The sequence below is a fragment of the Lepisma saccharinum genome, chromosome 9 (genome assembly GCF_977018435.1).
Source record: "Lepisma saccharinum chromosome 9, izLepSacc3.1, whole genome shotgun sequence".
Classification (NCBI taxonomy): domain Eukaryota; kingdom Metazoa; phylum Arthropoda; class Insecta; order Zygentoma; family Lepismatidae; genus Lepisma; species Lepisma saccharinum.
In genome coordinates, this window is record NC_139237.1 from 89378633 (window position 1) to 89401810 (window position 23178).

General features: G+C 35.8%; 1 protein-coding gene across 2 annotated transcripts in view; it reads right to left on the reverse strand.

Moving 5' to 3' along the window:
- Positions 1 to 1496: 1496 nt before the first annotated feature.
- The window catches only part of LOC145992240 (uncharacterized), a 35530-nt gene continuing 13848 nt past the window's right edge, over positions 1497 to 23178 (reverse strand). For both annotated transcript variants that reach the window (XM_083128585.1, XM_083128584.1), the window contains exons 4-9: positions 22678 to 22834; positions 18916 to 19036; positions 17364 to 17500; positions 14025 to 14090; positions 8896 to 9056; positions 1497 to 4595 (exon numbers count right to left, since the gene is read on the reverse strand). In XM_083128585.1, the coding sequence (XP_082984711.1) occupies positions 3374 to 4595; positions 8896 to 9056; positions 14025 to 14090; positions 17364 to 17500; positions 18916 to 19036; positions 22678 to 22834 (1864 nt within the window). In that variant the 3' untranslated portion in view covers positions 1497 to 3373. The remainder of the gene's footprint in view (positions 4596 to 8895; positions 9057 to 14024; positions 14091 to 17363; positions 17501 to 18915; positions 19037 to 22677; positions 22835 to 23178) is intronic.

The window sequence follows — 23178 nt, forward strand, 5'->3', positions numbered from 1 at the left end:
AACTATATATTAGGGATGTACTTTACAAAATAAATCAGTTATGAACAAGTGATTCCAAGACATTTTGGGGTGAGGGAGCAGCTCAATAGCTTGAGTATACAATAGGACTGAGCCAATACCATCCAATATGAATGATCACGAGTGTCTAGAAGAGCAGCCAAGAGAAACAACTCACTTGTCAAGATTTGTCCTTTGAAAAGGTTTGTTCACCCTTCCTTGCGACTTGGGGTCAAACACAGGAATTCCATGTAGATTTCAGAGAAATGATGTACCCTTCTGACAAGATCAAAAGCAGGACTAAAGTGCTGTGCCCAAATGTGACAATGAAGGCATGTAATTGCCTGGTGGTCACAGCTATGTGGTAATAAAAGAAACCGCTCGTTGTCAATTCTTGCTCGTGGGGTTAAGAATGTGGACGTTTTCAGAACCAGCATATCATCATGCTAGGCTGATTCTGGAGTTCTTAGGAAAGGGATGAATGTCTGTGAGAAGGGAGTGTTGTGGATTCTTACCAAAGACTCTTGTGTGACTGCTGATACCCACACTGGAGCCACTATGTTTTTAGACAAATGACAGAAAATAATTGACAGTAGGAATAAACAGACCCGGCCAAATGATCAATCTATTTTTTTACGTAGTTTTCCTCCCTCCTCAGGTTACCCAATCCACAATTTTTTTTTACATGAAACTGAAGCAGGGACACTTATAATAACAATAATTTTGTGTTTTTGTGTAAGTGCAATACTTTAAAAAGGCTTGCAACATTTCAAAAACTTCTTCAAACAAGTGAGTTGTTATGACTCGGTATCTAGCCTTTATTTTAAACTGGAATTATAGAAGTATCAGCATCGGACAAGGTATCTGTATTTGTATCGGCTCAACCTTAGTATAAAATTGTCAAAAGTTTAAGACTGCACTTTATGCTCAGATAGCCTAGTGGTACTGAACCTGAAGTATAAAGTGGGATCCAAACCACTGTACCTTCACCAGGAATACTTTTTTGCAACATGACAGTGTTACCCACTATGGCATTGGGGAAGTCCTTGCCCATGCAACCATATACCTAAATTACCTGTCAGAATACCTTGACGTTCATTGCTTCACCACCAACAATAATGGTAGTGGTGTCTTGAGCTGTTCTTGTGGAAGGTTGCATATCTGCAGTGACATGTTGCTCTTTGCAAAAATGACATCTTCAGGTTTGCTGATGAATTTGCAAACAAAGTGAAACCCCCATATTACGTTCCCCAGTTTTAGATTTTCCTACATATACATTTAATTTTCATCCCAATAGGGTAAAACTCTATAACAATTTGCCAGGAAAAACGTAAAATTGAGGTTCCACTGTATAGCACAGATATAGCTTCTTAAACTTTCCCATATGCTAACCTCTCCCAGTAGTACTTGTGTACATCGACAAGTACTTTTCAGGCTTTTTACACATCTCTCTACCTTTTATATTTGTGTAGAAATAACAACTTCAAATTATTTTAAAAGATATTCTTTAAAATTTTGTTTGAAATGCATAAAAGATTACAACAACGAAACACAATAATTACTGTAAATGTACTGACGTTTATGACCCTTTTTTGTTTTTCTTTTGTTAGACAAATATATAAAGTAGGAAAAGTTGAATCAAAAGTACATACAATGCACATTACACCAATGACAGTTACATTTACCTGAAGAAATATTTTTTATCTTAATCATTTGTTCCAAGTTAAAAAAATTACCATCACTTAAGCATTTTGTACCCACGTTTCAGAAAAAATCATCTATTTTTTTTAAGCTCATCATAGTAGCTCAGTTCAATGAACTCATCGTTCACTAAATGGGGTTATAAACATACTACACTACAGACAATCACAACAAAAGTATTATTTATTATCATTATTACTATTATGTATGAAGTGAGGTAGACCCAGCCAAATGCAGCTGTTCCAGTTTTATTGTAATTGATTACAAAAACTGGCAGATAAAAAAGGTTGTGGGTTTTGTAGAATGTTCATTTCTTTTTAACATATACAATGAAATAAGTAAAACTTTAAAACCCCCAACCTCAGTAACCAATATATGCTTATATAATTCTCAAAGTACTACTCGATCATAATCATCCATACCCACCCTGTACATACCACTCTCGGATGCAAATGCCAAGACAATTCTCATTAATTCTACATTTATCAAAAATTTGTTCCTACTACAAATTCATAAATACTATAATGAAATTGAATGTAATGTTGGTTCTACACTTGCCAATTATGCTAGAATAATGGCATTAAGATGATAGATTAACACTAGAAAAAATTATCAAGCGCTTCTTTACTTGATCACTCTTCAAAATTGTATGGGTAAACAAGAGAAAATTTTTTCAAAATACTATTATTCAATACCAATTATACTACTCTTCTACTATGCACTCTTAGGCTTTCATTACTTATGTTAGTCACTTCAATTTGTTTCACTTAAGAGATCGATAAAAAAAAAGGGCATGCATAATTAAAGAAAAAGGAGAACATACATCTAATATAGATTAAACACAGTAATATACCAGTATCACTCCTGAAATTATTGAAAAACAATGTAGTGTAAAATTAAAACTTGTACTTTCAATATTCTTTGATTTAAAGACAACAATACACACTTGGAAGTCAAGCGTGTACACATTATGCACATAAAAAAAAAAAGAAACCGAATACGAATTAATATGTAAACCACTACATAAAACATATGGGTTTATAGCCAAATATTTCATTCAAACATTTATGTTATACAATAATCAAACTCTATGTCATGTTTACTGAATATGGCTACATAAATACTGATAGTTTCATATTTTATTAGAAAGAAAAAATCATAGTATGTATGTAATTATGTATGGGAAATGTTTCGTCTCTCCACAAAGTTCATGTATGGGAACATGTTTCTTAATAAACACTTAACTTACTGGAGAACTTAATTAAAAATAATAATAAATTTTACATGATACAAAAACAATAACAACATGTGTATGGAGTTTGTCATCATAGATTAGCAAACTAATCCATTTCTAAATCACTGAAAATAAAGATATAAACAGTAGACAAATAAGGGTAACACAGAATATCTTACACCTCTTCGATACCCAGATAATGTCACATGGAAATGCTGTGCAAATACCTTCACCGCATCCTTTCCATACGCCCTTATCCCTGCTAAACAAATTTCACCCCTCTTTTCTGTCCATAAATTTGCTCTCAAAAGTGTATACATAAATCACAATTTGAAAACAACTATAATGCCACGTGATTTACTCAAGACAAGTTACCTGAACTCCCTTTCTTGCTTTGGTACCATTTCTTGTGGAGCACCAACGTGCACCGACCTATTTGCCTCACTCCTTCCCTCTCTCCTGCATGACTAAGTTGAGTACCTCATACGCACCATGTCCCGTAGCTCTCCCTGAACTGTCCCCTGAGTTTCCATCCGAATGTTCCTCCACACTACACACGTTTCTTGTATCTATTACCAGTCTTTCAGCCTCTTCTACATTAGCACTTTTGGTGACACTGGGGTTGGGCGGATAAATATTCTTTTTAGAACGCCATGTGTCCGTTCTTCCCCTTGGGTTCACTACCAGTGGGAAGATTCTAGCAAGGGTTGGCACTTCTTCACTGTCTCGACTGTCATCATCACCGTTGTCGTTTACTTCGGCACTTTGCACCACTTTCTCTGAGTCGTTCTTTCCGGTTTGAGATGCACTATCCGTATCTTCTCTCGATAACTGTGATGTACCGTCATCTGATAAAGCATCTTTGTCACCCGTCTCGCAATATTCTCTTACGTCGGAACGATCTTCGTCATCCTCATTCTCTTCTTTGATTTCAGTGGGTTCTCTCACGTTCTCCTCGTATCTGTGCATCATTCCGTCATCTAATCCATTCTTATCCATGCTCTCCTCTGGATCCTCCTCTGGATCTTCCTCCTCGATTTTGATGAAAATTTGAGGGTAGTGTTCCGAAGCCTCCTCTGAAGGAAGCTCTTGATCCTTTTCCTTCGTGCTCAGGGACTGCTGCAAATTCAACACTATCTCTTCTACTCTTCTCTTCTTCCGAGTGCTTCCGGCAGCTTTGGTCTGATTTCCAGACTTCTGCGCCTGCTTCCCAGTTTTCTTGGAAGTCTCCCCACCCTGAGATGCCGCGCTGTCCTTCCTAGCCTGGCGTTTTGATGGCTTTGCACCTTTTCGAGTCTTGGTCGTTCCCGCTCCTTGGGACGGTCCCGGATTCGAAGCCTTTTCAACCTTCTCGTCTTCCTTCGGACATTCGTCATCTTCCTGCTTCGTCTCCTCATCTTCTATCTTGTTTTCTCCGTCCTCCTTCTTCAACTCACCATCCTGAGGTATCTGTAAACCCGCTTCCTCAGGTGACATGGCGTGGAAGCAATGTTTGTACTGTGGGTGCTCTGGAGACACCTGATGTTTCTCTAGAAGATGCCGCCTCAGAGACTTCCTAACGGAATAGGCCTTGTCGCACAAAAGGCACTTCATATGCTTGACCCCAGTGTGTGTCATTAGGTGAGCTTTCAGACGAGCCTGCTGTGAGAACACTTTGGGGCAACTGCAAAGACAGACAAAAAATAAATTATTTTCTGATGATCAAGCTAAGTTTTACAAATAAGAGTACAACTGAACATCAAAATAAACAAATACAGTGAAGCCCTGGTTTGAACTAGTGTTCTCGGGTTATCAGGCAGGTCAATTTGGTTAGATTCCAGCATTCTCACCCTTATGATGAGAGCAAAGTATGTGCTCGAAACATTGGATCGAGATTAACACTTGTTCGAATCACACTTGTTCGCCAGGAAAGCTACAATTCCTATTTTAGTAAAGCCCTAAATTTCACATTTTCTCTAATTAAATATTTTCATCTTCGTCACCTCAAAAAACATAATGGACCTTAAAAAACACACTTTCGGCTACATATGTACAAGACTCGCCAAACAAGAGACAAATTATCAATTGTAACAATTGTTCTTAATATCTATCTTCAGTGTGTGCTATGAACATCCTTGATTAATATGTGAACCAATATTAAACTGGAGAATATTTTCAAGAATGTCATATGTGGGTTAACAAAATCATTAAATTTACAATTACCTGGAACATTTTAAGAAAGAAAATAGAGCAAATCCCATTTTGATAAATACATTTTTATCATTATATCACAACAACTGTTCTTATTTGTTACTATGGTAACATCAACTTAAATATGCAGATTTAAATTTTACAAGAGATATGAAGTTACAATGAAAACAAGAAATATTGACTTGTGCTGTAATAGAGAACAGTCACAATTTATGCCTAAATTTGACCTTACAAGTGTTTGAAAAGCAGCATTTTTCTAATCCTCTATGGATGCAACAACACAGAGTAGATTCATGATAATTTCTAAAAATAATATACTAAAAAATGACAAGAAGCTTTGATTGATTTGGTGTTTTAAGTCCACTTTATGCACAGTAAGGCTAATCGGGACTGGACCTACAGTTTAAAGTGGAATCTGAACCACTATGTGCCTCCACCGGGTATCAATTCCGGGACCCCTTGATTACAAGGCGGCGATGCTACCAATGAGCTATCGGGAAGAAGTTATGAAAACAGCAAGATGCAATTACAGTGAACTTACTGGGTCTATTCTTCTCGCTCGAATCATACATTTATCACCAGTTGTGATGCTTTTACATTAAAGAGGATATTCTTAATTTTTGCCCTGAGATTTTCACACCATAAAGAAGTCCTAGCCCAAATTAGTAACACGCATAAGAATACGTGAAAATTAGAAGAAAGAAACTTTGGGTGCTACTACAGTCACGTGCATCTAGCCTTCAGGCTAAGGTGACAGAGGTACATTTTCACCCTAACAGATCTCCACAATAGAAAAAGTTCATAAACCGTACACATTTTTTAATTTTCTGGCAGATTTAGTGTGTCGTAGAAAATGCTGGTTTTTGCCAACAAGATTGATTGACTGATTGATAGAGGCACATATTTTTGGTAAATAAAAAAGCAAAATGTTGGTGCAAAAACGGAGTCAATTTCGGGTTCAAAAGCGGTAAATAAAATGAAATATCGGTGTTATAGCTGTGAAAAATTGGATGAAAAGTGGTATATAAAAGGACATTTTGGTTTTAAAATTGTGAATATAATCCTAAATTTGATTTAAAAACTACACTTATTCCACAGAATTAACATTTCACTTCTAATAGCACATTTATGTAGTTATAAGATTATTAAGTTTATTTCTGTGTAAAGGAGTCCATTTTTGCTTCTCCAATATTAACAGCAGAATTAATCAATTTTCCGGGAATTGCATAACTCTCAGGATAATTCAGACCTCAGATGGTGTCGCGAAGGTGAATAAACCCTGAATTTCGTGTTTAAGAGTTAATTTCGCTTTTTGCAGTTCATTTCGCATTATTTCGTGACAAAACATGGTCACAAAATGCATCTCACACCTTTCAAAAACATGAAAAATTAAAACTACAATGTGTTCTTTCAAATTTAGTTTTTTCGTCAAAAACGAAATATGCATGCCCCTACTGATTGAGATACAGATACAGATTAATTGAGTTGGTGTTTTAAGTCCACTTTATGCACTGTAAGGCTAATCGGGACTGGACCTACAGTTTAAAGTTGTATCTGAACCACTATGTGCCTCCACCGGGCATCGAACCCGGGGACCCTTTGATTACAAGACAACGACGCTACCACTGCACCATCGGGGAGGCCTTGCCAACAAGACTAAGATCTATAAAGTAATAGACTATAACCTCATCTCCACCAACCTTTCCAATAATTATGATCATGTTGTCAATGTACTTTAGTTATCAATCAGATATCTGGACTGCAAGTTTAACTTCGATATTCTTTCTAATATTATAAAAGCAAAAATTTATTACAGAAATTTGAAGAAACCATAATTTTGCACAAGACTCAGATGTGTAGCAACCATGAATTACAATAGCATGGTTACATAAATACAGGGTATAAATGCTGTTTTTAGAGGGATTGCCGCTTTGAATAATGAGCAAAATTGTAATTCATGTTGCCTGCCAGTACAAAACATTTATTCTGGTTATCTAGTAGTTTAATGAATTAAAATTTTAATCAATTCAAATCAAATGTACAAAACATTGATATCCGACAAAGATTCAAACAAAATTTATACCTTCACCAAATTTAGCCAAAAGTTGTTGACTATCAAAATGCTAGGTATGGATTACATTTACTTTCCTAAGGCAGTTAAAATTTATGCATTTATGCAATTCACGGAAAATTGATTAATTCTGCTGTAAATATTTGAGAAGTAAAAATGGACCTCTTCATACAGGAAAAAACTTAATATTCTGGTAATGACATAAATGTGCTATTAGAAGAGGTATGTTTATTTTGTATAATAAATCCAGTTTTTAAATCAAATTTTGGATTATATTCACATTTTAAAAACCAAAATGTCACTTTATATCCTGCAAAATTTTATTTTATTTACCACTTTTCAACTTGAAATTGACTGTTTTTGTACCGAAATTTTGCTTTTTTTATTTACCAAAGATATGTGCCTCTACTTATGAATGATCAAAAATTATGCCCAAGGATTTTCAGACACAAATGTAATTATGGTAACTATGTGAATGTTAACATAAAAATGTTTATAAAATAAAATGATTTAGCGAGTTTTGTAAGCTTGAACTATGGTTTCAACAAACTAACAGTGATAACTACAGCTCGGATTTGTATGTAATTACATATTCTATTCCTTTCTAGATATATGTCTTGAACAGGAAAATGTCAACAAATTATGTAACCGACATGATTTTGCAAGTTTTATGTTACATATTTTTACATATTTGCCAGGATATTACATATTTGTTAATTTATTTTACATAAAACAACATATTTTGGTAATTTTTTCCTATATTGATCCTTTTTCCTATCTTTTCGATCTCTGAAACATGATGAGAATTTGTAGCTCATGTGATGTCATATTTTCTAATCAATGAGATGCATAGATAGTGCTTATTGTCACCTAAAATTGACTGGCAAGTCGAAAGACAGCCTGATGACATGACAAAAAAAAAAAAAAAAAAAAATGGAACTGTTATTTACCGAAGATGCTTGGGTTTCTCCTCCCCTTCCCCTTCTGGTTATATATTTCCGTTTCCCCTTTTAGGTGTAGGCAAAGCATCTCGAAACTTGGCATCGTGGACTGGACAAGAAAGCTACTTTCCTGTACGTAGCGAGTTACACAATATGTCCCCCGTGTGTACAAAAAGTACAAAAGTAGCTATGTATTTTCATTTCATTGTTCTTTCTGTTTTTTTTTTTTTACAATTTGTTTCGAAAGTGACAAAGAGCTCTCTTAGATATTTACATATTCAACAATAATTTGCGATGTGAAAAGAAATTGATATTTGAAAAAATTGGTTTCTTAAATATATACACGTTGCTGAGTATTTTTGAGTTCATAAATTTGATGAACATTTTAATTTGAACAACTTATGTCCTTAAAATTATGTTGAATATGTTCAAATAAAATAAATATCTAGCAGAATGCTTCGATACTAGATTATTATTATTACATATTCTTAGATACTACATATTTAGGTACATATTTTATCAATTATTGTTACATATTTTGTACTTTGATATTACATAAAAATCCGAGGTCTAGTGATAACACATTTCTACAAACTCTCATACTGTAAAATCTAGGACTTTATTTTCTACTTTTGTCTTAAGGAAGTGTTTCTTTGGACTTCTTCTTGTAAAAGTATGACACCTTGTTGCTCCTTTATTATTGTTGTTATCTTGGGGAGCACTTAAATTAACTACCACAGAAATGTGGCCTATATACTTACAGAGGGCAGGAAAATGCATTAGAGGGTTCATGGACAATAGCTACATGCCTCTGCAGGTACTTCTCACTATTAAAACCCTTCCCACACTGCGGACATAGAATCTGTGTCTGTCGGTTGTGGATTACACGATGTTCCTTCAAAGCAAAACTATTTGTAAAGGCCTGAAAAGAAACAAAATTACTTAGTCTCTGCATCAAGTCTAATGAATAGATAAGACTACAAGTTTCAATAACATTTAGAAAACCTACAATGAACCAAGAAAGTTTTGTCAATTTCTGACAATGTCGGACGTCACATGCTCCACACACTACAAGTTCCAGGGTTAGATAATCATGAGTGAGCACAAGTAAAACGTGAGTACACCAAACAATCAAAATCAATAAACTTTGAATTCTGCATACATTCCACGGCAAGGTGGATTTATTTAAATAAATAATTTATAGAATAATGTACATAAGGATTTTGTAGATAATACAATCACTTCTTGTAAAAGTACATTAATCTCGTAATCATTTAATGGTGTTTAGTAGCCTCTAAGAAAAGAAAAGAAACAAAATATATGTACTAATTGGGTGAAGCTCACACGAAAGGAAATTTAATACGTAAACTGTATACATGCTTAAATTTATCTTGATTTAAAATTCAACAATTTTTAAAGGTAAAAATACCAAATATTTTGGGTAGAAAAATTTACAAAATACTACTCATGTTAAGCCATAAATAAACATGGCAGCTGATAATTTGCAATCATCATTTAAACATTTGAGAAAATTCAGCTAGAAAGACTTTAATATTTTTTTAAGTTATAATTATAGAGTACATTCAAAATCAGGGTGGTCACTTGAGGGTCATGATAAAATTCTAGTATAATTCCCGATCTTTAAGGTGAACTTTCCAAAAATTCAAAGGTTCCAGTACAGTAGATGTTTTCTCTATTTCAACCTTATGTATTACCGCCATATTTAATTTAAGGTGTAGAGTTTACAATTGTCATTTTGCAAACTCAGACTAGAATGCATCTACAAACACAAGTCACAAATGTTACGGTATAGTAATTTACGAAAAATTGTTAATTGTATAACAATTTCAAATTTACCTAACCAACTTCAAGATATCTTGCAATAATCTTCCGTATGTCAGGTAGATTTTTCTCTCCAAAAGGACACTAACAAAGCAAACAGATTGAGAGGATTCGGTTTTAGACGCAGCTCTTTTTCTTCTCTTTCCTCGATAAAAATAAAAGCTAAACTGTCAAAAACTTGCCTCAGGGTATTAATAAATACGTAAAAATTGAATGGAATTTGGATTAATAAAAGTTGCAATTTTTTACATGTACGGACAAAAATTCAAGCAGAATTCATGCATAATTCCTGGAGTCAATTATTCACACATAATTCCAAGTATTCAAGGAATTCCTGGCGAGTAGCCACCCTGAAAATGTTTTATATTAACTGGAAGAAAAGTTACTGAAATTTTTGTAGTTTCATAAACACACTCAACAATTCATACTTCAGGTTTGTGCGACTTGCTCACTTTTATATATATTCTTTCGTATTTCTAAAAATTAAAAATACAAAAATATTTATTACTTATGTAAAATGAGTATCTATTTTGTACACCGACAACATTTCGGGAATCACTTACCTTTTTTCAGGTCCTATATTTCAGCTATCCGAAAATTGCCATAACCTCGTCAATTCATACACTCGTCAGGAAAAGGGATTGGTACATTATGGTAAAGGTAAAATATTTGGAAAACACTAAAACTTTTGCTTTACCCATGCTTACTGCTTTTTGTTAAAAATAATCACTATAAAACCTTCCACTTAAGAACCAGTGCAAGTTAAAACTTTTAAAAAATAAAAAATGCCCCCTATCACGCTATTCCCATGCAGACTACCTGTGCTTTCCCTATCGAATAGCTGAAATATAGGACCTGAAGAAGGGAACAGTGGTTCCCGAAACGTTGTCGGTGCACAAAATAGATATTCATTTTACATAAGTAATAAATATTTTTAATTTTTAGAAATATGAAAGAATATACACTCAACGAACACTTTCATAGTAGGTTCATATGTACATTTAGAAATAATTTTATTTTCTTTGATCAAACAATTCAAATATTTTACAAAACTGTTTACTAGAAAAAGCCATTCTTTAAAAAACAAAACAAAAAAAAAACATATATCTATATGTATGGTGCCAAAAACCATACAAGCAATATTAAGCATGCTTTTAAAAAAAAAAAATCTAAAAAAGATGAATAAAACAAAAAAATCTGATTTGAATAAAACAATCAAAAATGTTTTTTTTTTTAAAAAATCATTATTTTTACACACTTTGTTCCAGGGTAATTAAACTCTGTGAAAGTGTTGAAGTGGCATTTCTTGCAGACCACCCAAACAATCAAACTGTTGGAAAAGTACTGGCGAGTATCAGTAAATAAAATCCAACTGGTATCGGGATAAGCCAGATATTGGTAAAAATCAACAGAAAACACACAATGCAAAGTTGCTTTTAGGGGACAGAGCAAGTTGAAGGAAAACATACTGGTAATGTGCTAATTGCTCACAATCAAATAAAAGATTAAAAATCAGTAACTTACGTGTGTGAGCATGAGATTTGTTGAACTATGTTTTGAAGGTTATACTACATCCTCCTTAAGGTTGAAGCGATGTTTTCAGACACCTGACATGTGCCTCGTCGAGTGTTGGTTGAGGATTTAAGTCAAAAGGTATAGGAAAAGACACTTACTAAAAAGATGATGTAAAATACACATACTGTACTAAAAACATTATTTCTAAATGTACCATGCGTTCATTTCGATCTGCAGCCGAGAGATCGGGAGAAGCGTGGCGGGCGGCGCTGACGGAGATGCCGACATTTGCGGCCTGTAATGCCCGCTTATTTTTATAGACATATGCAGACATTTATATAAATATTGCAAAACGATCACTAACCTGTGTTATAACACGCAAAAGTTCTTCTGTAATTCATCCAAGTTCTGCCCTTATATACACAAATAAATACGCTTTAGAAGCGATGTTAAGAGCCACAGATAATAAAACATTTTAATCATAATTTTGACCAGTAACATCCTGCTTAAGTTTATATCCTTGAAAGAGTTTTGTGCCGGTGGGGATCATTTGGAGGTTTTGAATGTGCAACACTGTATCAAGATTACGCTGCAGACAAAACCGTTAAAAGTCAATAGTGTTCGTGAGCTTCCTTGCAATCCGAAATCTCCGAGCTCGAGTTTTTTGTTCCTTCGCGACTAGATGAAGACAGAGTTGTAAACATAGTGGCGAGCAATGTAAACCAAGAGCGTGTTAATTTTGTACTGTGCGCAAGAGTGTTATTCTTGGTTACTTGCAGTTACTTGTTTGTGTTATTGTAGTGTGTACGTGTGACGTGTCAGTGAGACGATTGGAATGCCAGCCGAAAGATTTACGTTAGAACAAAGATTTTTTTATGTATGACACGTACCTACGTGAAAACAAACTCGTGTCGAGACGTGTGTAGGTAATTTGTACAGAAATTCCCATGCGTTTAAACTCCACACAGAGATACGGTTAGACATCTTGTCCTTAAATTACGAGAAACTGTATCGTTAAATTTTAAAACACCTAAGCAAAAACGACGGATTCTAACCGAAGCAAAACTCGATGATATTGGTGCAGCGTTAGAACGTTCTCCAAACAAACCTCTACGCCGTGTTTCACAAGAGGTGGGCGTGTCAAAATCATCGGCACATACAGTCACTAAGCTACTAAAATTAAAACCATACTCTTATAACACAGGTTAGTGCTCGTTTTGCAATATTTATATAAATTTCTGCATATGTCCATAAAAATAAGCGGGCATTTCAGGCCGCAAATGTCGGCATCTCCGTCAGTGCCGCCCGCCACGCTTCTCCCGATCTCTCAGCTGCAGATCGAAATGGACGCACGGTACATATAAACCTAATGAGTATTGTGTGGTTTTAGTATGTATATTTTACATCATCTCTTTAGTAAGTGTTTTTTCCTATACCTTTTGACCTAAATTCTCAACCACCACTTTCTCGACGAGGCACCATGTCAGGTGTCTGAAAACATCGTTTCAACCTGAAGGAGGAGGTAGTATAACCTTCGAAACGTATAAGTTACTGATTTTTAATCTTTTAACCTTTATTCATAATTGGGAAAAGGAAGAGGATCTATGAGGAGATAGCCACCATCACTGAAATAGCCCTGAAACATGGCTACACTGAATCACAACTTTCCACTTGGTGCAGTAAAGCGGAAATACAGGTCAGACACCCTAACCTACCACAATCAACCCAGCCGCAATCAAACCCCAGCGACCAATATAAATGCTTTGCCTTCCCCTACCATCCCACCACTTCCAACCGCATAGCCAAAGCCCTTCTCCCACATGGCATCAAAGTAGCGCACAAACCCAATTCCAAAATAACTGATAAACTGAACAAGCACAAACGGTACTTCCTCTCCCTCCTTGACAACCAAGGTGTATACGATGCAGAGTGTGAATGCAAGGCTCATTACATCGGCAGGTCCATCAGATCTGTCAATGAGAGAATCCAACAGCACCTAGCAGATGCAAAAAAAGCCCAACCCACTTCCGGTCTTGCTAAACATATCAAATACAATAGCCATAAAATTCAAAAGGTTCGGGTCAAACACACTGCCCACATGCTCATAGACACCAAAATCAAGGAAACGCACGCCATAATGCAGTTCCCGCACGAACTAAACATCGATAGCAGGCAAGCGCACCACACTTGGATTCCCCTAGTACAGCAATTATCGCCTGGAAATAGCAGACCACACACCAAGATGCACAGTGCACCTAGCAGCAGTCAGAGAACTACGAACAAAAGACACACGCCAAGCAACAGTGCAGCAAGTTCCAACGAGGATGGTGGCAGTGGCCACTGAAATTAATCGAAAAAGAAGAAAAAACAGCTTCGCAGATAAAAGTGAGTACTAGTTTCTCCGTATTTTAACCTTTAGTTGATAAATTGAAGGAATTTGTATATTTTTCACCAAGTCCCTAACAAAACTACAAATAAGAAGATATAAATGCAACTACTTTCGTAGGCAAGAAAATAGCATATTTCCACTTACCTTTCCACAAATTTCACAGTTGATCAAACCCTCTCCTGTGTGTTTCCTGATGTGGTATTTTAATTTCTGAAATGACACAAGGGACAACAGTTAGTAACTGTATAACTATGTCGCACAGTATTGTGACCTCACAGGTCAAGTATGTCATTATATAAAATAATTGAAGGGCTCGGGTGTAAAACATGGCAAGTGACATTTTGGAGTTACAATGTGCATCGTGTTTCATTTCGTCAACAGATGACAGAGTTAGACATGTTGAAAGTTATGGTATCTACCAGTTGTTTCATGTAAGTATGGTAAGTAGCAAAGATGGCGGCAAAACGGCTGTTACTAAATTGCAACGTGTCTCAGAAAGTTCGCGAGTATTGAAGCAACAGCTAAGATGAGAACAAGTTAGAAAGTGTATATGATTTCCATAATGACACGAAATATGTACCACCGACTAAGAATGAGGGGAATGAAGAGGTTGCCAATTAAAAATACTACTAAAACTGTGCATGGCCAATTACATTCTACTTCATGTAAAACGTGGTATGTACTGTAGACACCATTGTTTACATGCAGCAGTGCTCATAATGGCAGTTTTGAATTAAATTTTACTCTCATACCTGGATGTGAACTGCGATCTACTACAGAAGCACATACTTTTCTTCCACTAGATATAAATAACTGTGTAGTCTCATAAAATTCATTTGATTTTTAATTGGGTAGGTGCATTTAAGACTGCTTTAAGATACCATGCCTTACAAGCAATGTATTACACTTAAGGAATATGTAATTTGATCTGAATCATATCAATTATTTGGAACAGTTTGGTTTTTTTATAAAATATTTCTTTCATAAATCTGTAATGCGCATTATAAAAGTTATAATATTTTTATGGCCTAATAATGTATTTGTAATTTAATTAACTTTTGTATTTATGATATCTGTGATTTTCATGAAAGCAAATTATTTTATTGTTGATATTGTCTTCTTGGTTCAAAATTATAACTATTTTAATCCATAAGAGCTAAATATCAGTGAAAACTATTAAAAACTTAAGCCCTGTGTACATTTGAAATCATTCTTCACAAACATGTCAAGTTAAAGAAAAATACAACTGAAAGTTACAAGGTCATAATTGTGTCTTCATTGATTTGCTTTATTTTACTTCGCGTCTTGTGTCACTTTTGGCTTTATTTGCGAAGATGGAGATGATTGATGATATGATGAAATTGATGAATAAGCACTCAAAAACATCCATGCCCAAGCCGGAACTCGAACCCCGGGCATTGTAGCGCGATTTCCTAAACACACTGCCAAGGAGGCCAGTAATTGTTATCTTGAAGAGAGAGATTTAAACTAGGGATGGCCTTCTCGAAAAAATTGTTTTTCGATTTTTCAAAAAAAAAAAAAAAATAGTTTTTAAATTTTTTTTCATACTTCCACTTTTCATTTGCGAAAAAATTATTTTTAGATTTACAATTTTTCGAAAAAAAAAGAGGCCATCCCTATTTTATGTATAAATTGCTTATTGAATCACAAAAATCTAACATTGCCATTGTATGCAATTTGGATGGTCTACGTAACACAGCTTTGTATCACGAGAGGCTTGTAAATCGAATTCTGCTTGGCATGCTGAGGTAATAAAAAGAGCCTCTCTGTGTGTGAAGTAGATATGTGAAGCTGAAAAACCGGTCATATATAAACATTTTCTTAGAAATATTGATCTCCATATAGATATAAGGAAGTTATTTTTAATCACAAGCATTCAGAGCTTATTTTTTTTTAAATATCAGGTGAGCAAAAGGTAACCGTGCACCTACACTAAGTTTTATTACGCAGAGAAAAACTTCCCTTTCTTGATGTTTGGTGGTACATAAGGACATGAACAGTTGGTTAGTAAGACACTCATTGTTGTTTCTTCAGAGCATGATCTTGCAAAGTGCGGAATGGCATTAGCAATGGTTCTGTTACTCTAAGCTCAAGTGCGAAATAAATTTACATTTACACCCCTACTTAATAACAGTACTGCAAAATCTGCAAGAAAGGTACCACGACCAACGTGTTGAGTATTGCCAGTGGTTCAGAGACTTTATTGCTGTTAATGAAGAGGATATTCTCGACGTCACATTTTCAGTGCGGTTCTTGCGCTGCCGTACGGCACACTCACTTGCTGTGACAATTTACGAATTGACTTCTTTGGGCTTTGCTCTATTCTAATCGAAATATCCTGTAATTTGTCCTCTGTTAGAACTCGTGTCCTGCCTGATTTCGGCACATTCTTCACTCATCCCGTTCTGCAAAATTTATCGATCAACCTCCGCACTGCATTACGATGTGGTGGATCTGTATCAGGAAACCTTTCCACAAACTTATTTTCTCACTTCTTCCATATATTCACCTCCATGTCAAAAGACTTGTTCCACCAAAAACACACGAGCTTCGAGTAACAAAACCATTGCTAATGCAGTTCCGAGCTTTGCAAGATCACGCTCCAAAGAAACAACAACGAGTGACTGACAACAATGAGTGTCTTAGTAACCAACTGTCCATGTCCTTATGTACTAACAAACATCCAGAAAGGGAAGTTTTTCTTTGCGTAATGAAGCATAGTGTAGGTACACAGTTACCTTTTACTCACCCGGTACTAATGCAATAAAACGATGAAATCTACTTTTCTAATTGTGTTCATTTCAGGCATAGACATAGGAAAGCAAAAACTTGTTACAACAAGTAGCTCAGGTTATTCTTTATTGAATAAAATTATTATTATTAAAGGCTTTCATTTTTGTGTTACAAATTGTTAAGGTTGCTATAAAAAGTTTAATGTCAAAATATTATTATTGAACTGACATCACAAGTTAGCTTGAATAAAGCTGTATCTGATCACTCATTTTTATAATATCGTTGCATGTAAAGCATGACAACTACAACAATTATTCCTTGAACCACCCTAAAACAAATCGCATGTAGCACCACCGAAAAAATAATTCAAATGAAATATCATGTTTGTATGATAGTAAACATACAAGGGAATTGCTGTAAATAATTTAGAAATTTATTTCAATTTGTAAATCACATTTTTTTTGAAACAACAACTTTCAATATCTCGAAACCTGCATTTTGTCACCATGTTTTACACACGAGCCCTTCAATTTATGCATGTGCCTCTACTCATTGCTATTGGTAGCTTGGTGGCAGAGTGTTGGCAGAATGCCCCCCCCCCCCCCCCACCAAAAAAACATTCCTTCCCTAGTGCACACAACAACTTACATTTTTTAAAAACTAAGATCTACACTGATTGTGTGCCTTTGCACCTCTCAATCTAAAACACAACAAATTCATTCCACGTACCTGTTTCTTGGAGAAAGTTTGACCACAGAATGGACAGCTACATGTTTCTTCCCTTGTATGTACCCTAATGTGAGAGTTGCAGGCACCTTTATCAGAAAATCTCTTCTCACAGTAGGTGCATTTGTAAGGCTTCTCCCCTGCAATGGAATAAAATTTTAAAACGCCACTCACTATCACCACATAATGGTATCTTATAGTTTTGTGGATATCACTTGCACAAATAAAAAGTAACCAGTCCACCAAATAAATTAAGTAAATTTATTATTTATTGAAATTCCAGTACAGCAGAAGACATTTTAAACTGGAAAGAAACAATAGTAAAAACTAGTGCCAAAATAAGACCCCCCCAAAAAAAAGACGAAACAGTACAAAGATAAACAGAGATCAGTTTCACAATCACATCGCTTATGAATATTTTTTCAGTTGGTGATAAAAGAAGAATATGATCTGAATATATCTACTTGGTTTGAGATGCTGTTAAACTGATTATAAAGCCTATTGAGCAAGGAACGTTCAACAAGTGAGAGCCTGGGAGTTGCAGTGTGGAAAGTTTCCTTGCACTGTGTCTTATGTGTAGGCACTCTGAGGGAAAGTTCGTGAAGTGGGATGTTACATCTTACGTGTACAGTGATGATCTTATATAGTAATTTCATATCTACAAAGTATCTACGAGATTCTGGAGTATTAATGTGTAAGTTTACAAGCAGGTAGGTGTCTCACTCTATATCAAATGGAGGAAAAAGCCGAGAACACTGTCGGTCTTTGAGTCATTAGTAGGGGCAGCCACATTCCAGATGAGAGAGCAGTATTCTAGAATGGGGGACTGAAATGTTTTGAAGTATATGGACAGTGTTTTTGAGATATTGATTTCAGTGAAACTGTACAGTAGGCCTAGCATATGCATTGCTTCTTTTGGAATTTGTAATTTAAAAATTTAAATGTATTATTTAAAACAATAACAGTACTATAAGGTGTACGTTTTTAGAAGCGATATCAAGCAGGGCCACGCAGGGCATGTCCTTGGCGATCTTCCTATGGCAGGATGTTGTACAGTTAGGAAACTGTGGCGTGAAAGTTAAACGCCACGTTCTGTACTGTTCTTGCGCACAAGAAGTTTTCATAAAACTCGCCACTTGAAGGTAAGATGGGGTACGACATTTATAACCTGACTGTCCAAGTCCCATGAATTTCCGTCGCCTACAGCCGGAGTTATCGTGTATTTAGAATTGTAATTGCATAGTGGTTTCCTTCCATGTATGGGCTTTACTTGACAGTGCTACCTATTAGTCTCTGAAATACGGGAGACTCAAATGAGTCTGAGCGAGTGACATTGGTCTCATGCAGCACTCTAGTGACTAGCACCGAAGTGAAATACCTTTCTTGAATTTTACCCATGTTTGTGCTTTTTCTGCATTTCCTGTTACTAGGAAGGTTGAATATTACCATCCAAGCATGCAACACTCAACATTTAGAACCCAAATTTCTGTTACCAGCATTACACACTGTGGCACCATATTTTCAGAACTTGTTATTGCTTATTTGTTATACTAACCTGTGTGTATACGGATGTGACGAACTAAATTGGACCTTTGAACAAATTCTTTAGGACAATGAGGGCACTTATGACGGGGACCATTATGTATCAAAAGATGTTCATTGTAGCTATCCTTTCTCTGAAAGAAGATGGTATATATTATTAACAACTATAATTTTACCAAGTATTTACTAGGAGAGAGAAATGAAAACCTTAAAAAGTCTAATAAAAATTGTAGGGCAGCCTGTATACAGCTCAAATTTACATGAGGTATCAACTGTTGTTTACAAAACGACTGCAACACTAATCAAGTGAGCTTCAAAACACCATTCTTGTCATTTTGAAGATGGTGCCTACTCTATACGCTTACACCAATGAAGAGGAGTGGTTTCTTGCTGTCCTGTCTAAAACTTACACAAGTTTCTAGGCAAATGATAATTCAATATCTCTGTGCATGCCTACCACACCAGCAAGTTTACTAATGGAGGAGAAAGTTCGACAATGGCCTCAGTTCGCAGGCAGATGGGTGGAAAGGCCTTCGCAAAGGGTCATAAGTGACCGCACGAGGACCCAAAGACTTAATCGTCTTGAAAGTATACAGGCACTAACTCAAAGTTGAAAATATATGTAAAGGGTTTACCAATTTGAATGTCAGAACTTTGAAAGTGTGTTGTGGCAACACTGACTGAAATGACGAGATTGAACTATGACATCTGGGTGAAGTAGTCTGTGGCAGGTTATCATGGAGAGATACACAATGCAACAACGCATAGAAATTATTCGAATTCATTATCAAAATTCGTGTTCAGTTCGACAGACATTTCATGCATTGAGAGGAATTGATGGTCAACATAATCGACCAACAGAATGCCATATTTACTACCTCGTAGAGAAATCTGAACGAACAGGCTCAGTAGCAAACCAGCCAACAACTGTCCATCGTTGAATCGGTTGTTCAGCTGAGAATATTGTTTCGGTAAGCCAGAGCGTGGTGGACGATCCAAACCTGCCTGTTTCACGGCGTTCGCAACAACTCGACCTTTCACAGATGAGATGGCGAATTTTGCATCAAGATCTTCACCTAAAAGCTTATAAAGTGCAACTGACTCAACAATGAATTTAAGCCTAATGATCATCGTCTGCATCGGAAGTTTACTAATTGGGCTCTACAGCAGTTGGATGCCGGTCAAGATTTTGGCCGGAAAAATCATTTTTTCCGATGAAGCACATTTTTTTTTCTTCATGGCTATGTTAACAAACAAAACTGTACGATTTGGGCAGACGAAAATCCGCACGTGATTCTGGACATACCCCCTGAGAAAGTTACTGTGTGGTGTGGTTTTTGGGCCAATGGCGTGATCGGGCCTTATTTTTTTTGAGGACCAACATGGATATCACGGTGGTGCAGTTTTTGTGGCCTAAACGGGCAAATCTTGACATCAACAATGTGTTTTCCAACACGACGGTGCAACTTGCCACACAGCTCGCCAAACAATGGAATTATTGCAGGAAAAGTTCCCCGGACGAGGGTGATGTCAAATCTAAGGTCTATGAGACTAAGCCACGCACAGTTCGTGACCTGAAACGGAACATCGAACGAACCATTGAGGCTATACTGCTCAATATGTGTGCAGACGTGCTGGAAAATTGGACATTCAGAATCCATTCCACCCACCGAAGCAGAGGAGGACATTTGAACAACATATGGCTCAAAACTTAATGCCATTGTTTGCTCTTCAAAATAAAAATAAAAAATATGTCATCACTTGTGGTTTTCACTATCTAATTTTAAAGTTCTGACGTTCAAATTGGTAGACCCTTTAGACTAGCAACAGGTGTATGCTAAATTGTAGCAAACTCAGGCAATCCTATAAACAGAAATCTACTAGATCAGAAACAAAAACAAATTAACGTTTTCATTTGACCCTCGGTTGTAATTATTGAATTCTTATTTCAAACAAACATTACAATAAATTCCACAAATGTCCTTGTACTCTCTCTTACACACACACATACACACACATATAAGGGGTCCGTTAAAAAAAAAAAGACACATGCTTATCCCCTTCGAAGTACTCCCCCTTGTTTGCAATGCAGTGCTTCCATTGTTTCTGCCACTGTTCGGATGCCTCCTGGAATGCGTTTTTGGGGAAAGCTCTCATGTGGGCTGAATTTCATCTACACTTTTAAACGACGTCCTTTAAAAATTTCTATCATTTAGAACTCGAGAACTTATGATCAGTAACAGCACAAGTTTAGCAGTAACACACTCCAATGCTGATGCAAACTTCCGCAGCAACCTCTCTTGACAGTCAAACGATGACTGCGCCAATAATGGACCGAACAACATCGAAAGTCGTCCGGATCTTGAATCTTTCTCCATCGATGTACTGCCATCTTTGAAATGCCGAAACTACTCATGACACTGCGGTCAGCTCATACAGTCTTTCCCAAAAGGCTTGCTGAAGCATTTGCTAAGTTTCACTAATAGATATCCCCACTTCAAAGTAAAATTTCACACAACCAGGCCGCTATGCTAAGTCTTCACTGTGAAGAGAACGTTACACCACATTACTGCACATGTTTACTTCAGTGGCTCTAACAGGGCTACTGGTGACTGTAGCATGATGCGGCACAAACTAATAATGCACGATACGTGTATCTGAAGATTGCCACTAGAGACAATGGTTCACATGCTATAACAAAAGTCTGGTCTTCTTTCGAGTAGATTACATACACACACTTATCATCTTACCTGCACTGGTAATAAAAGTTGCACACTTTGAAACAGTGCAATAAACCAAGAAAGCAAAGTACTTGATATTTTGTTTTTCTGCAAGTAACATGGGATTATACAAACAAGCTGAATTACAGTGCATGCATGTAATCGACACAAATGAGTTTCACGAATTACTGTAACCGACTACATTGGAAATGAAAACTCTTGACATTGTGTTAATTTAGAATTAAATATTGAAGTGAAGAGCAGGTAAGCAGTTGGGCAGTTGAAGTACTGATCTGGTTTAACCCAAAAACAAAACATGTGTTATGCTTCATGTCACTACACACACATAATAGACATTGGTGAAAGAAAGGAGTGTAAGGATGACTAACATAAAAATGAGAAAAAAAAATTAGGAAAAACTCTGCAGACACTGGAAATGTTAGAATTTTTGCAGGCTGCATTTTCAGACATTTTATGTTATTTACTTATTTATATATGCACGTGTGTGTGTGTGTGAGAGAGAGAGAGAATAAACCAGACAGGTGCAAGATTTCCTTTCATTTCAATTTTTTTTTTACATAAATAACATTACCAACTTCATTTTTGCTTTGTCAATTACGAATGCATCATTGTATACTGATGTACACGAGATAAAATAAACTAAGTGATGATTATATTCTTTCATCGTTACATTTCATTTCTTCATCTTGATGGCAATCTATTGTAGATTCTAAAATTTACATCTAACGAAATCTTTTCAACCATTTAATTTTTTAAAAATGGTTTTTATTTAATAAAAAAATGATATCCCACTGTTTTAAATTTTCTTATAAGCCAGATATTGAATATTTATTATAATATTTTTTCTCTAGTTAAAAGTTACAATGATTACAACTGTACCTTGTAGTGTTTCATGAATCACAATTTAAAGGGCTACAAGTCTGACATGGTTACATACTGGCCAACATTTCAGACAATAATTTTGTGAACCGTATGACAGATATATTGTTGCATTGCTACAAGTCTACACTTAACATCCTATTAGAATAACTTACCGTAAACTCCTTTCCACAGTATTCACATGTGGAAACTCCAGACCCAGTGTGAAGTTGACGGTGACCATACATTCCCGATTTAGAAGCAAACCCTTTCCCACATTCTGGACAGTGATATGGACTTTCTCCTTCATGATCAACCTGATAGTGCAATTTCCTGAACAAGAAAACAATGATTATCATTTCAGAAAGACTAACTGGAGTTATGCAAATAATTTTTTTATTGCAAAATTATTCAGTTTTCCTTTCCAGAGTTATTTTAACTGTTTGTAGAATTGAGTTACACCTTTAAAAAAGTGTGGAGTTTTAATTATTTTATGCAACTTAATGTTTATCCATATACGTGGTCTGTTAGGAAATTAATGAGACTGATTTTCTGTAAACGATGAATTTTATTATTTTTACAAATCAAGGTTATGCCCTTCAAAATAGTTCCCTTGGGCAGCTACACAGCGATGGAGGCGTTGTTTCCATTGTTCGTAGCAGTGCTGGAAGGCTTCT